The 16,483-nt window shown below is 42.1% G+C and overlaps 1 protein-coding gene across 1 annotated transcript; it reads left to right on the forward strand.

The window, feature by feature from the left end:
* The first annotated feature begins 362 nt into the window (after positions 1-362).
* LOC131196961 (vomeronasal type-2 receptor 26-like) lies at positions 363-14,688 on the forward strand. Its single transcript, XM_058180482.1, has 4 exons — positions 363-386; positions 2,456-2,695; positions 10,828-10,954; positions 13,784-14,688. The coding sequence occupies exons 1-4, from the start codon at positions 363-365 to the stop codon at positions 14,686-14,688; spliced, it is 1,296 nt and encodes a 431-aa protein (XP_058036465.1).
* The last annotated feature ends 1,795 nt before the right edge of the window (positions 14,689-16,483 follow it).

Genomic DNA, 16,483 nt, shown 5'->3' on the forward strand with positions numbered 1-16,483 from the left:
GTGGGAGCACACAGGTTGGTGGGAGGCTATTAGTGGCAGTAGGCGGTCTCGTAAATAACCCGGTCCTATGTCATGGAGCGCTTTAAAGGTGATAACCAACACCTTGAATTGCACCCGGAAAACCACCGGCAGCCAGTGCAGCTTGCACAGGAGAGGTGTTACATGGGAGCATCGTGTTGCTCCCTCTATTACCCGCGTTGATCATGGGTGGGTCTTCCCACCTGCCCTGGATTCAAGTCGTGCTACTTAAGCATGTTTCCAAGGCTGGGCACATATGTGGAAGGCACGCGAGCAAGCAAAGCGCATGTGCAGAAAGCCAGGCACCTGCACAGACAGCACGCACACACAAAGTGAGCGTGCACATGTGGGGCGAACCGGTGACAAAGGTAAGTGAAACCCACCCCTGATCAAAACTTGATCACTTACACACTCCAGGTAAACCATCTTTGCTCTCTCGAAGAACCTGCAGATGTCATCTTACCCCATGAAAAAATCTAAGCAGGATTCTAAAGACTTGCTTCCTATTCATCTTATGGGACCTCCTACTGCCACTGATTGCCTCCCACCGACCCGTACGCTCTCACAGAGAGGGACTCCTTAGGGTGCCGTCCGCCAGGCAGTGCCGACTGGCGACACCCAGAGGAAGGGCTTTCTCTGTGGGGGCACCAACCCTCTGGAACGAGCTTCCCCCAGGGCTGCGCCAATTTCCCGACCTCCGAACCTTCCACCGCGAGCTTAAGACACATCTATTTATTTGCGCAGGGCTAGCCTAGGGTTTTTAGTTTTAAATTTAGTTTTAATGGGGTTTTATACTATTTTAGTGATATTTTAATTTTGGCCTAATTAATAAGTTTTTTAATTGTTGTTTTTATTTGTATTATTCTTATGTTTTTATTTGGCTGTACACCGCCCTCCATCCTTCGGGAGATAGGGCGGTATAAAAATTTGAATAAATAAATAAATAAATAAATAAAATCTTTTCTCATTTCATGTTGCATGTAAAGCAAGGGTAAAATGCTCCCGGTTCGGACCGGATCACTTGATCCGGTAGGGATGGCGGCGGGTGGTTTGGAGAACCGGTAGCAAAAATTCCTGCCCCCCCCCCCCCATGCCCAGCTGAGTCTCATGATCATCAGAGGTTGTTTTTGTTTTTTTAACTTTTAAAAGCATTTTTCCGGCTGAAGAAAAAATGCTTGTAAAAGTTAAAAAAAAAAACCTGACCCACCCACCAAGCCACGCCCAGTAGCAAAAAAAATTTAGATTTCACCCCTGATGTAAAGACATGCTTTGAGATTGCCACTGTAAGCAAAGAAATTGCAATCCCAACCCTTGGTAAGGCCACACTTTTTTTTATTTGCATTTATATCCCACCCTTCTCCGAAGACTCAGGGCGGCTTACACTATGTTAGCAATAGTCTTCATTTATTTGTATATTTATATACAAAGTCAACTTATTGCCCCCAACAATCTGGGTCCTCATTTTACCTACCTTATAAAGGATGGAAGGCTGAGTCAACCTTGGGCCTGGTGGGACTTGAACCTGCAGTAATTGCAAGCAGCTGTGTTAATAACAGACTGTCTTAGCAGCCTGAGCCACCACCTTTAATGCACTTGGAAGACTGCATTCAGTTTTGATCCCCCAATAGCCTTCCCCCAGGAGTGGGGTGGGAATGGAGATTTTGTATTCTTCCCCTGCCATGCCCACCAAACAGAAATTACTAGCAGAAGCAATTCTTACAGAAGCGAAATAGCAAGTTAAAGTAATTCTACCAAATCTATTATTATATCCCTTCACACTGTAAAAATGAAACCGAAGTATTCACTTGAGCTTCAGCTGGACCTTGCATTAGTCAGAATGAAAAGTAATAACCTTCTGTCTGCTTTCTAACTTTGCAGTTAAATTGCATATCATATTTTCCCTCAAGCTAGTCCAGTTGTAGACATCTACAGGGGTTGCCACAAAGAAGAGGGAGTCAAACTATTCTCCAAAGCACCTGAAGGTAGAACAAGAAGCAATGGGTGGAAACTGATCAAGGAGAGAAGCAACTTAGAACTAAGGAGAAATTTCCTGACAGTTAGAACAATTAATCAGTGGAACAACTTGCCTCCAGAAGTTGTGAATGCTCCAACACTGGAAATTTTTAAGAAAATGTTGGATAACCATTTGTTTGAAATGGTGTAGGATTTCCTGGGCAAGGGGTTGGACTAGAAGACCTCCAAGGTCCCTTCCAATTCTGTTATTATAAATGAAACATCTGTCTCACGATGCCCCAAATATTTCTCACCATTTTTGTGCAGTGTCTACCGTCTATTACAATTTGCAAATTTCGTATTTTTACTGTTGCATCACTCAGTATATTCTCCTTTCCTCCTTTCACTTGCCTCCCATTATGTCATCAGAGCCGTTTTAAAGTTGTATCAGCACTCCCTGAGTTTGGCATTCGCGGTGAAACAGATCGACTCAAATCCAAAGCTCTTATCTAACGTTACTCTGGGATTTTTCATCTGTGACAACTATTTTGATGCCCGGCTGACTTACCGCTCCACTTTGGAGCTGCTCTTCCGATCCAATCAGTTGGTTGCCAACTACAGATGTGGTACCAAGGAGAATCTCATTGTGGCCATCATTGGAGGATTCGGTGCTGATATCTCATTCTTCATGTCAGATATCATAAGTCTTTATAAAATCCCACAGGTAAGAACAGAGTATGTATTGTATGTATTGAAATCCAGCAGGTTCTGACAGGTTCTGGAGAACCGGTAGTGGAAACTTTGACCAGTTCGGAGAACTGGTAGCAGAAATTTTGAGTAGTTCAAAGAACTGGCAAAAACCACCTCTGGCTGGCCCCGGAGTGGGGTGGGAATGGAGATTTTGCAATATCCTTCCTCCAGGAGTTACAGTATCCTTCCTCCAGGAGCGGTGTGGGAATGGAGATTTTGCAGTATCCTTCCCCTGCCACACCCACCAAGCCACACCCACCATGCCACACCATACCATGCCCACCAAGCCACGCCCACAGAAACAGTAATAAAAACAATTTGGATTTCACCACTGATTGACATGTATGAAAACTCATCCATGTGGCAAAATTGTAAGGAATTGGAAATTCTCATTTATCGAGTAGAGATTAGATTCCGATTGCATGATGAGTCCTGATGGAAGTTGGGAGATAGAATTGAACCATGTTTGAATGGCAGAAGGTGAGAACGTATGTGTTGTGCCTCACCCGCCACCCTCTCCGCAGCCGAGCCCCTCCCATCTCCTGCTATCTCAGCCAGAGACTGATAACGAAGACGAATGGCCTGGCATGCCTCCAGCCCCCAGTCCTGGCACCATGTCCGGAAAGACTGAGCAAGATGAATGGCCTGGCATGCCTCCAGCCCCCAGTCCTGGCACCATGCCTGGACAGACTGAGCAAATAAACCTCCCCCCCCCCCAGTGTGTGAGCATGATGAGCATGAAGCCAGTCACGAGCTAGAATTGCCGGCAGCTGGAGGGTGGACAGATCCCCGCTTCCGGAGAATGGAGAGGCGACGTCAGCAAAAGGAAGGGAGGGGCAGGCCTGGATAAGTGCTGAGTCATGGAGCCACACCCCATGGCCTATATAAAGGATCTGCTTTCTGGCATTCCTTATTTATTTATTTATTTATTTATTTATTTATTTATTTATTAATTTATTAATCAAACTTATATACCGCACCATCTCTCGTAGGACTCAGGGCGGTTCCTTGAGTCAGGCAAAATCTAATCTGGTTGCTGAAGTCACACCTTGGATTCCTGCCTGCCCTGAGAACTCTGACAGGACTTTGGCAAAGCTGCAGAGGCTTCGTGGCCACGCTTGATACAGACTTCCCAGACCCGGCCATCAGAGGAGGAGTGGGACACGACAGTATAGTCCTGATTTTGGTGTAAATCCACCCTGATCCATGGCAGCTAACAGGTGACTATGCAGGGGTGGGCTTCAAAAATTTTAGCAAGGGGTTCTCTGCCTGGCTTCTGGGAGGGCATGGCCATGGTGGGTGTGGCCTAGTCATCTTCCTGCACCATGGGGGAGATTTTTTCCCTACCTGAGCTCTGGAGGCTTTCCTTGAGCCTCCAGGAGGGCAAAAATGGCCTCCCCAGGCCCTCTGGAGGCCAGAAACGGGCCCATTTCTGGCCTTCCCAAACTTCTCATAGGGCCATTTTTCACCCTCCATGAGCATCCATGTGCGCCATGCACTTACCTGCTTCTAAAATAGGCCACATGGGGACTCCTGGAAGGGGTGGTGTGGGCGGGCCAGCCAGGAGTGGGATTTGGGGGTTCTCTGAACTGCAGAGAATCTTAGCTAGAGGTTCTCCCGAACCCACGAAAACCCTCCAGCAGCCCACCTGTGTGTTTGCTTAGAGCCCTGTATATATGTACTCTTTAGTGCTTCAACAAAAGGCAATATATATATCTAACATATTTGTGAGACCACCTTCTGCCACCGATTGCCCCCCAACGACCTGTGCGCTCCCACAGAGCGGGCCTCCTCAGGGTGCCGTCGACCAAACAATGTAGGTTGGCGGCCCCCAGGGGGAGGGCCTTCTCTGTGGCAGCACCAGCCCTATGGAACGAGTTACCTCTGGGGTTACGCCAACTCCCCGACCTCCAGGCCTTCAAGCGTGAACTAAAGACTTTATTATTTTACCGAGCGGGACTAGCCTAAGAATGTATTTTAGTGAAATTTTAATGGGTTTTTAATCGGTCTTTGACCGTTTTAGTGATTCAGCCACTAAATATTTGTTTTTAAATTGTTTTTAAATAGTGTTTATTTATTATATTTATATCATAGTGTTATGTGTATTTTAATATTGGCTGTACACCGCCCTGAGTCCTTCGGGAGATGGTGCGGTATAAAAATGTAATTATAAATAAATAAATAAAAAAGAAATAAATCAGGCAATGGTCAAAGATTTATTTAGAATTGAAAATGGAATCCCATGCAGGGAAAAAGTTTGGAAAAAATGCACGTATCTGCATGTTCTTTATGAAAATGCATTTGGGTATCCTACCAGAGAAATATAATACAAGAAATATGTATTTAATTTTACATGTGGTAACAGCAGCGAGAACTGTGTATGCATAAAACTGGAAAAATGAAAATATACCTGTAGAGGAAAATGTAATAAAGAACATACAGGAATGCGCTGAAATGGATAGATTAACATTGAAAATTAAGGATAAGGAGGAAACAGAATATTTTTTTTAACTCGGGAATTATTTTATCAATGGTTAGAAAATAGAAGCAGAAGTTAGAAATTTAGAATCAAAGAGGATATGCAAATAAAAATGCAGTAAATCAGCAATTAAGTAATGAATATTGAATATGAATAATGAGGATAAGTAAACATTATTAATAGACTTCGACGATAACGGTTACAATTGTGATGTTATGTGATGTTCATAAAGCTGGATATTATTAACTAATAATAAATTAAAAACAAATAGAGTGTTTAATTAAATAATGGAAAATGTTTAATAAGGCTATGATGAATAGATTTGGAGAATAATAGTGATAGCTACTGTATGTAGAAGAGTTATTATTTATATTTAAAAGAGGTGATACCCCATTGTGGATATGGAAATTTTATGTATCACAAAGAAAATTGTATAATAAATAATATTTTTTTAAAAAAAGAAAATACATTTCTCAGGTTAGTTGAGGCATTCCAACCATAAGAACCAAGTGTACATTGTATTTTATGTCACCGATGGCTCATTTGCTCCATGTCAACCATAAGAACCAAGTGTACATTGTATTTTATCTCGCCGATGGCTCATTTGCTCCATGTCAACCATAAGAACCAAGTGTACATTGTATTTTGTCTCGCCGATGGCTCATTTGCTCCATGTCAACCATAAGAACCAAGTGTACATTGTATTTTGTCTCGCCGATGGCTCATTTGCTCCATGTCAACCATAAGAACCAAGTGTACATTGTATTTTGTCTCGCCGATGGCTCATTTGCTCCATGTCAACCATAAGAACCAAGTGTACATTGTACTTTGTCTTGCCGATGGCTCATTTGCTCCATGTCAACCATAAGAACCAAGTGTACATTGTATTTTATTTCACCGATGGCTCATTTGCTCCATTTCAACCATAAGAACCAAGTGTACATTGTATTTTATCTCGCCTATGGCTCATTTGCTCCATGTCAACCATAAGATCCAAGTGTACATTGTATTTTATCTCGCCGATGGCTCATTTGCCCCATGCCAACCATAAGAACCAAGTGTACATTGTATTTTATCTCACCAATGGCTCATTTGCTCCATGTCAACCATAAGAACCAAGTGTACATTGTATTTCAGCTCTCTTATGGCTCCTTTGCACCAAAGAAGCATGGAACCAAAATGGCGGCTTCCTTTTACCGCATGGCTCCGGATGAAAGCCTTCAGATTGCAGGGATCATCCGTTTGCTGAAGCACTTTGGATGGACTTGGGTTGGTCTTTTAATTCTGGATGATGACAGTGGAGACCATTTCCTTGAAGCTCTGGATCCGCTTCTTTCAGAGAACAGGATCTGCTCTGCTTTCGTGGAGAGAATGCCCAAGCAAGCATTTTTTTCTGTGTTTCAAAACGCAATTGTGGACAGGATAAATATTTATTGGCTGGACATCAAAATCAATACATTCCTCTTCTACGGGGAGAGCACCACAGCAATGCTTCTCTTTATGTTCCTTAAATATACGTTTTCTTTGAAACTAGTGGGGAAAATGTGGATTCTAACAGCTCAAATGGATTTAACATTGACAAGTCTTCATAGACCGTCAGATCTGCAAATGTTCGATGGAGCCATTTCCTTTGCAATTCATTCCAAGGAACTGCCAGGTTTTGAAGAATTCCTTGGGGCCCTCAAACCCCAGACCCAACGAGATAGTTTGTTGAAAGACTTCTGGGAACAAGGCTTTGATTGCTCCTTTTCAGGAGGTAGTAAACCAGTCGAAAGTGATGAAGTATGCACTGGGAAGGAAAAGCTGAGAAATCTTCCTCGGCATTTATTTGAAATGACTGGTCACAGTTACAGTATCTACAATGCAGTCCATGCTGTAGCACATGCCGTTGATGGTATGAACATATATTCATCTAAATATAAAAGAGTAGCTGAAAGTATAAGGAACCAACTTCAAGATCAAGGGACCTGGAAGGTAATAACTTGTGAATCAAAGACCTTCATTATCAGCATGAGAACAGGACAGGACAGAACAGAGAATAGAATAGAATAGAATAGAATAGAATAGAATAGAATAGAATAGAATAGAATAGAATAGAATAGAGTAGAGTAGAGTAGAGTAGAGTAGAGTAGAGTAGAATAGAATAGAATAGAATAGAATAGAATAGAATAGAATAGGATAGGATAGGATAGGATAGGATAGGATAGGATAGGATAGGATAGGATAGGATAGGATAGGATAGGATCGGATCGGATAGGATAGGATAGGATAGGATAGAGAACAGAGAACAGAGAACAGAGAACAGAGAACAGAGAACAGAGAACAGAGAACAGAGAACAGAGAACAGAGAACAGAACAGAACAGAACAGAACAGAATAGAATAGAATAGAATAGAATCCCAAAGATTGAAGAGCTGAAGAAGCTTCTTGGATGAGAAGTGAAGCATCTTCAACAAAAAACCAGAAAGTCTAGTTGCTTCTTGAAAAGAACCTTTGGGACAGCCATGACCTGGATGACTGAGAATCTCCATAGACAGCTAGAAGAGAAGAGAAGAGAAGAGAAGAGAAGAGAAGAGAAGAGAAGAGAAGAGAAGAGAAGAGAAGAGAATATAGAGTAGGGTAGAGTAGAGTAGAGTAGAGTAGAGTAGAGTAGAGTAGAGTAGAGTAGAGTAGAGTAGAGTAGAATAGAATAGAATAGAATAGAATAGAATAGAATAGAATAGAATAGAATAGAATAGAATAGAATAGAATAGAATACTTTATTGGCCGAGTGTGATTGGACACACAAGGAATTTTTCTCTGGTGCCTAAGCTCTCAGTGTACATACAAACAACAAATATCATAAAATATTAAAAGAAGTAGTAGCAAAGGTTAGAAGGGTAATAATAATACAGCCCTACTACATGGGGAAATACCCTTAGACATAAGACACTGCTGTGGGAATTAGCTGTTCAGCAGAGTGACAGCATATGGCAAAAGCTATCTTTGTGTCTAGTTGTTTTGGCATGCAATTACCTGTTACCTAGAAGAAAGTGTGGATTTATTCTCCATAACATCCGAGCGAACCCCAAAAACTTATCCCTCTGAGTAATTTCTATGTCCGTAAGTCCCCATTTTTTTATTTATTTGTTGAGTACTTATTAGATAATATATATATATATAAGTATAAGCATGAATTGAATACATAAAATGAATACAATTAAAGGGAACATTAGGACAGGGATGGTAGGCACACTGGTACTCTTATGCACACCCCTTACAGACCTCTAAGGAATGGGGTGAGGTCAATAGTAGACAGTCTAAGGTTAAAATTTTGAGGGTTTTGGGATGAAGCAACAGAGTCAGGTAGTGCATTCCAGGCATTGGCCACTCTGTTGCTGAAGTCAACAAAGGCAGTTGATTTTCTGCAATCGAGTTTGGTGCGGTTTACCTTAAGTTTGTATCTATTGTGTGCTCGTGTATTGTTGTGGTTGAAGCTGAAGTAGTCATTGACAGGTAGGCTATTGTGGCAGATGATTTTACGAACTATGCTTAGGTCATACCAAAGATGGCATAATTCTAAATTTTCTAAGCCCAAAATTTCAAGTCTGGTGGCATAAGGTATTTTGTTGCAAGCGGAGGAGTTGGAGGACTCTTCTTATGAAATATTTCTGGACACGTTCAATTGTATTAATGTATTAATAAAATCAATGTATTAATTGTATTAATGTCTGATATTTCTTCCTCTGCTTTGCGACTTAAGGAAACTACCATTTTCATTACCAAAAGATAGCTCTCATAGGTTAGGTCAGAGGTGAAAAGAAGTGACAAAAATGCTTGCTTTCAAATCTCATTATAAAGTCTTCAGTGGATTGGATTTTGATCTCATTTAGCTCCAGAAGACATGCTCAGCTCTGATGGGTCTTATTTTGCTTTGAAATTCTAAGTTTGTGGACTGTAGGTATGTGGTACAAGACATTATGATATCAATATGGTAAAATGTCCCCATATTTGTTTCTCTTGTGGAAACCCATAATTGTGACTTTTGCAAGTCCTGGTTAAAACTGGTTGATAGAAAAATCATGCCATTTTCATTTCTATAGATATATTTTTCAGAAATACGAATTTTTCTTGATGTTCTCCGTTGTTTTGTTTCCCCTTCTTTGTTTCCCATCCTTTTAATTTAGCTTCACTGGTTTCTCCAGGGCCTTTCATTCAATAATTCACTTGGAGAATCTGTGTCCATCAGCCGTCATGGAGAAGTGCTTTCTGGATTTGATATTGCAAATGTGGTCATGTTTCCAAACAACTCCTACTGTAAAGTGAAAATTGGAAAGATGGAACCCAAATCAATTGAAGGAGAACAGTTTGGGATTCATGAACATTTAATTGTATGGCACAAAGATTTTGAGCAGGTATGGATTTTGAAGTACCTGTGTTTTTCCAAAAATAAGACACTGTCTTATATTTTTTTTGCGGTCAAAAAAAAAAAGGAACCAGGTCTTATTTTGGGGGGATGTCATCCACTGACTCACCTCACTTGCGCATGTCACCCCCAGACTCCTTTTCGTTGTCAGAGGCCTTCAGGAACTTCTTCTTCTATGGCCAGCAAGTCCGGCAAGGTTTTCCTGAAGACGTCTGCAGCTAAGCTCTGTTATTGGCTGCAGAGAACTTCAGGAAAGCCTTGCCGGTTGCAGAAGAAATGGGCCAGCAAGGCAGGTGTCGGGGTGTGCGAGGCCTGGCTGCCACTGTCCAAAGGTAAGTAGTAGGGCAACTCCAAGTTTAATTTTTACCCATGCACCCTGGAGTGGGTGGGGTCTTAATTAGGGCTTATTTTGGGGATAGGGTTTATATTGGGTGCACGTGTATAATCAAGCTAGGGCTTGGTTTTGGAGTAGGTCATATTTTCAGGGTAACTCAGTATTTTATAATTTTGGATGAAAAAAATGGAGATCAAAGATCAGCTGTGTTAAAGAATCTGTTTCATATTTTTATATCAGTTGAAATTAAGTATTCTGTATTCAATATATGGGAGTTGTCTCCTAATCTGGGAGAATTAGAATTAACAAGTAATTTACAGGAGGGCTTGGGAAGATAAGTTTTTTGCTGAGTTACTTACTTAGTTGTATGGACAATAGTATAAAAAAATCAGTAACTGATTCCTAAAGTTATTTTGTAATAGGAATGTTTATTTTATCTGGCTGTAAACCGCCCTGAGTCCTTCGGGAGAAGGGCGGTATAAAAATTTAAATAATAAATAAAATAAAATGATTGGACAAGTTCCAATCAAGTGGATAAGTAGGATTCTAAAATTCTAAACTAGAAATTTAAAATTTCATGGAGTAGGAACTCAAAGGCACAATTAAGGCTGTGGTTTTTATTTGTGTTCTATTTATAGAAAGCTAAATATTAAATCTCACAATAGGTATTTTGAAAATCCAGAATGGTGAAAGGAGGGAACAGCTTAGATGAAACCAACTGCATTATTTATGCAGGAAGTGTATGACAGGAAGTGTCAGAAAGATTTCCAGGTGTTGCATTATATTTCATGGTCCTTTAACATCTGCTACTTTATGTGTGCAGGTAGATGAGAAGACACCAGTATTACTCAAATCCTTAGTTTTGAATTCCATCCTGGTTTATTAACAGGTCTTGCCACGTTCGGTCTGCAATGACCCCTGTCCTGCTGGCTATCAGAAGAAAAAGAAAGAAGGCGAGAAATTTTGCTGCTATGATTGTGATCCATGTTCTGAGGGGAAGATGTCAAACATGTCAGGTAAATTACTCTCTATTTTATTCTACTCTGCTCTGCTCTGCTCTGCTCTACTCTACTCGATGACATATTACATTTTTCACTGCAAAATTCACCAGATGGTAAATTACTGTGTTTTTCAGACTATAAGGCACATTTCCCGCCAAAAAAAGTGGGTGGAAATGTCTGTGCATCTTATAGAATGAATGTTACCAAAACCACGCCCACCCACCAGCCCTCACCCTTTGGCCTATGCCTCCCAGCAATTTGCCTTCTTGCAGCAAACAGCCTGGTCAGCTTCAGCACAGTCTTTTAGCACGAGCAGCTGATTGGCGGTTGGATCTACCTCCCAGAATACCGATGATCAGCTGTTCCAGGCTGTGGGGATCACCGCTGCCCATCAATCGCCACTGCCACCTATCGCCACCTCCATGGACCCTATATTCAGCCTCCACACATCCTGTTTTCGGCTTCTGCCCACCCCATTTTTGGCTTCTGCACATTCCGTTTTCAGCCTGTTCCAGGGATTACCACTGCCACCACCTATTCCTGCTGCCTGGAATGGGCCAAAAATGGGATGCGCAAAGGCTGAAAATGGGGTGCACTGATGGCAGGGATAGGTAGTAGCTGTGATGGGCAGCACTGGCACTGATGAGTAGCGGTGAGCCCCACAGCCTGGAACAGCTGATCGTCAGTATTCCGGGAGACAACTCCAACCGCCAGTCAGCTGCTCATGCTAAATCAGGCTGTGCTGAAGCTGACTAGGCTGTTTTCTGTTTGCTGCAAGGAGGCAAATTGCTGGGAGGCAGAGGCAGGTTTTTTATTCTTGTTTTCCTTCCCAAAAACTTACAGTTTGGAGTGTCTTATAGTCTGAAAAATATGGTACTTTTATTTACAGATGGAGCTGATTTGCTTGGCTCATTTATTCCAATATCAATTCTCATACTAGAAGATTTCAGTTGGCTGGAAACATAAAATTCAGGAATACCACTGTGAAAAACTTTCAAGAACAAAAAAAAAAACATTAGATAGAGGCCCTGGATTAAATTATGCCCATGCAACTTTCTCTTCTCCAGGTTTCCAGCATTCAGTCTAGTTTACAGAGGATCTTGAGGGAATTGAAACCAGAGAAGAAAGATCTAGGATGTTGCTGGCACTCAACAAAGGACAAACTTGTTCAAACAAGGGTTAGAGTTGCAATTAAGGTCTACCTTATGATGCTAAGGGCTGTGAATTGCCAGTGCATATATCCTCATTTACTGGATCAGCAGATTGCTTCCCCAAAATCTTAGCCCTGTTTCAGATCACACAGGCCCAACTACTGAGGAGGGAATGAATAAAATATTTCAAGAGTGTGCAGTGGAAATTGTGTCACATTTGTCAGACGCAATCACTGAAATTTACTGGTCTTCCTGGTTGGACATTGGCCTTGATGGAGGTCCAGAGAAGAATCCTGGGGAGAATTCTTGCAGGATTATTTAGGAATGGTACGAGCCTGTTAGAGCTGAGGATGTGGAGAGAGTTCTTGGTATCTTTTTTCTAGATCCATGCCCAACTTGTGTTGTAAAAGTGGTCCAAAGACAGATACACGTGGATGATAGGCAGGCAGGCAGGCAGACAAACAGACATGGGGAAGGGGACAGACAGGGGGAAGGGAAAGAGGTGGACAGAGAGGGGGAATGGGACAGAGGTGGTATTCAACTGGTTTGGATTGGTTCGGGTGAACCGGTGGTGGCGACTGTGGGTGCCCACCCACCCACCCTCCCAGGCCTAAAGACATCCTATTTAGCCAAGTTTTCAAGGTTGGGCACATGCGCAGAAGGCACGAGCAAAGCACATGCGCGCAAGGTTGGGCGCACGCATTGGAAGGCGCGAGCGCAAGCAAAGCACATGCATGGAAGGTCGGGCACATGTGTGAACTGGTGATAAGCATTTCTGAAACCCACCGCTGGAAGGGGAGATGTGTATGTGTGTGAGAGAGCTTGTTGATCGAAAGGTTGGCAGCTCAGCGGTTTGAATCCCTAGTGATGCCGTGTAACGGGGTGAGCTCCCGTTACTTGTCCCAGCTTCTGCCAACCTAGCAGTTTCGAAAGCATGTCAAAAATGTGAGTAGAAAAAATAGGGATCACCTTTGGTGGGAAGGTAACAGCATTCTGTGCACCTTTGGCATTAAGTCATGCCAGCCACAGGACCATGGGGACGTCTTCAGAAAGTGTTGGCTCTTCAGCTTTGAAACAGAGATGAGCACCATCCCCTAGAGTCGGCAACGACTAGCACGTATGTGCGAGGGGAACCTTTACTTTTTTAAATAGATACGACACCATTTGAAAATGTCCAGGATTTCAGTAGCAGTGTCTTTTTAAAAAAAATGACAGGGCTTCAATCAAACTTTTGTGCCTACCATTTGGGCATTTTGGAATACCTCTCATATGCATCCTTGCCTAAGATTTGGAGAAAGAAAGACTGAAGAAAGCTTACGGTGCTAAGGAAATGTGATTACTACTAACCTAGAATATTCCTACCCCAATAGCTTACTTCTATTCTCATCTAATGATCAAATCCCATCCTTTTCAAAGTTAACTACTTTAATGTGTGTGTGTATGTGTGTGTGTGGGAGGAGGATTCAAACCAAAATCCTGAGGTTTGTAGTATAGATGTCTTAGGGTTAGTTTTGAAAACCATAACTACATCTGGGTGGGTGAGTGGGCTCACCCGCAGTCGCCGCTACCAGTCCGCCTGAAATGGTACAAACCGGCTAAATACTACCTATGCTACTGATCTAATCTAATATTTCACTTGGTGCTAATCATTATGATTAGATTCCATGCTTCATAGCCTCTCTCTTACTTGCAGACATGATTGCCTGTTCAGAATGTCCAGACGATCAGTATCCAAGTAAGGACAAAGTTCGATGCATCCCCAAAATCATAATTTTCCTAACCTTTGAAGAACCTTTGGGGATCAGTTTAGTTGTGGTTGCTGTTTTATTTTCAATCATGACCATGTTCATACTTGGAATATTTATCAAGAATAAAGACACCCCTATGGTTAAAGCAAACAACAAGGAACTCACTTACAGTCTCCTCATCTCCCTTCTGCTTTGCTTCCTCTGCTCTTTTCTCTTCATTGGAAAACCTTTCAAACTGATTTGCTTCCTTCGACAATCCGTGTTTGGCATCACCTTCTCTGTGGCTGTTTCTTCTGTGTTGGCCAAAACCATCATGGTCATTGCAGCATTCATGGCTACCAAACCAGGGTCCAGCATGAGAAAATGGTTGGGGAAAAGACTGTCTTTCTTAATTGTTTTTTCTGGGTCTTTCATTCAAGCAGGTTTTTGTCTGGCATGGATGATCACTTCTCCCCCCTTTCCAGAACTTAACATGCAATCCATGACTGAAGAGATCATAGCAGAATGTAATGAAGGGTCTGTTGTGATGTTTTACCTCGTCTTGGGCTATATGGGGTTTCTGTCTCTGGTCAGCTTCATGGTGGCTTTCCTGGCTAGAAACCTGCCCGATACATTCAATGAAGCCAAGTTCATCACTTTTAGCATGCTGGTGTTTTGTAGTGTTTGGTTGTCCTTTGTTCCAACGTATTTGAGCACCAAAGGAAAGTATATGGTAGCCGTGGAGATCTTCTCCATCTTAGCTTCCAGTGCTGGTTTATTGGGATGCATCTTCTTCCCCAAATGCTTCATTATTTTGCTGAGGCCTGAGCTCAAAGGCAAAGAGCAACTTGTAAAGAAAAAACATTTCTGACTATTATATCATGGTTACATTTATTTATTTTTTTGCTGCAAAGTGGAATTAGGAGTCATCTGTTAAGAATTTATTTATTTATTTATTTATTTTATTTATTTATTTAAATTTTTATACCGCCCTTCTCCTGAAGGACTCAGGGCGGTGTACAGCCAAAGATAAAAACAATAAAATATACAAAGTTAAAATATCAATTTAAAAAACATATTCAATAATGGCCGAATTAAAACCGTCAATTGACCCAACCTAAAATAACCCATATAAAATTACAAAAATTTAAAATTTAAAATTTAAAATTTAAAAATCAGGCCAGTCCCGCTTGGATGAATAAGTAAGTTTTTAATTCCCGGCGAAAGGTCCGAAGGTCAGATATTTGGCGCAAACCGGGGGGGAAGTTCATTCCAGAGGGTAGGTGCTCCAACAGAGAAGGCCCTTCCCCTGGGGGCCACCAGCCGGCATTGCTTGGCGGACGGCACCCTGAGAAGACCCTCTCTGTGGGAGCGTACGGGTCGATGGGAGGCATAAGGTAACAGCAGGCGGTCCCGTAAGTACCCGGGCCCTAAGCCATGGAGCGCTTTGAAGGTGGTAACCAGAACCCTGAAGCGCACCCGAAAGACCACAGGTAGCCAGTGCAGAATAATAAAGTTTTAAATAAAGTTTCTTCTTTCAGTTCTGATTATTTATATGGCTTCTTTAATAAAGAGAATAAATGGGTCTTCTTTTTCAAAAAAATTGGCAACCAATGGTCATGATCTAATATCAGAGTCATATACTTTGGATCTTATCATCATCAAGTAGATACCTCTCACCGACCCGTGCGCTCTCACAGGGAGGGACTCCTCAGGGTGCCGTCAGCTAGGCAGTGTCGTCTGGCGACGCCCAGGGGAAGGGCCTTCTCTGTGGGGGCTCCCACCCTCTGGAACGAACTCCCCCCAGGACTCCGTCAACTTCCAGATCTTCGGACCTTCCGTCGCGAGCTCAAGACTCATTTATTCATCTGCGCAGGACTGGCTTAGATTTTTTAAATTTAGAGGGGTTTTAAATCGATTTTAATATTTATATTTCTATTTTTAACAATTGGTATTATTAACTATTGGCATTAGAATAAGTCTTTTAATGATTATTTTAATTTGTATATTGATGTTTTTTATATGCCTGTAAACCGCCCTGAGTCCTTTGGGAGATAGGGCGGTATATAAGTTTAAATAATAAATAATAATAATAATAAATAAATAAGTAGAAAGGGAAGAAATCTGAATTCTACTCTAAATCATTGAGCTAAAAGAATGTCAGAATATCTAAGCAAAGGTATCTGATTTGCTTCTCTCCTAGACTAGGGGTGTCAAACTCAAGGCCCACAGGCCGGATTCAGCCCACAGAGTACTTAGATCTGGAGTGTGGGGCAGCCCTGGAAACAGCAAAGGACGGCCTGCAATGCCTCTGCTTTGGCACTGCACGCCACCCTCCCAAGCTCCATTATTGGCTGCCACAGCCTCCTGAAGCCCTCTGTCAGCGAAAATGGAGCTCAGGGCACTGCCCCTGGACTTCATTTTTGCTGGCAGAAAGCTGCAGGAGGCCATTGCAGCCAAAATCAGGGCCCCAGGGGCCTACACATGGCCCCCTGAAGCTCTGTTTTTGCTGGCAGAGTGCTAGCAAAAGAAACTAAAAACAAAACAAAAGGAGAAATTCTTCCCCTTTTGCCTTTGAGCGTGAAGAAGGGACAGGACAGGAGAAAGGAAAAGAGGAAATAAAAAGAAAAAGATGGGAAGAGAACAAGGAAGGAAAAAGAAGGAAA

This window comes from Ahaetulla prasina, chromosome 4, assembly GCF_028640845.1.
Source record: "Ahaetulla prasina isolate Xishuangbanna chromosome 4, ASM2864084v1, whole genome shotgun sequence".
Lineage (NCBI taxonomy): Eukaryota > Metazoa > Chordata > Lepidosauria > Squamata > Colubridae > Ahaetulla > Ahaetulla prasina.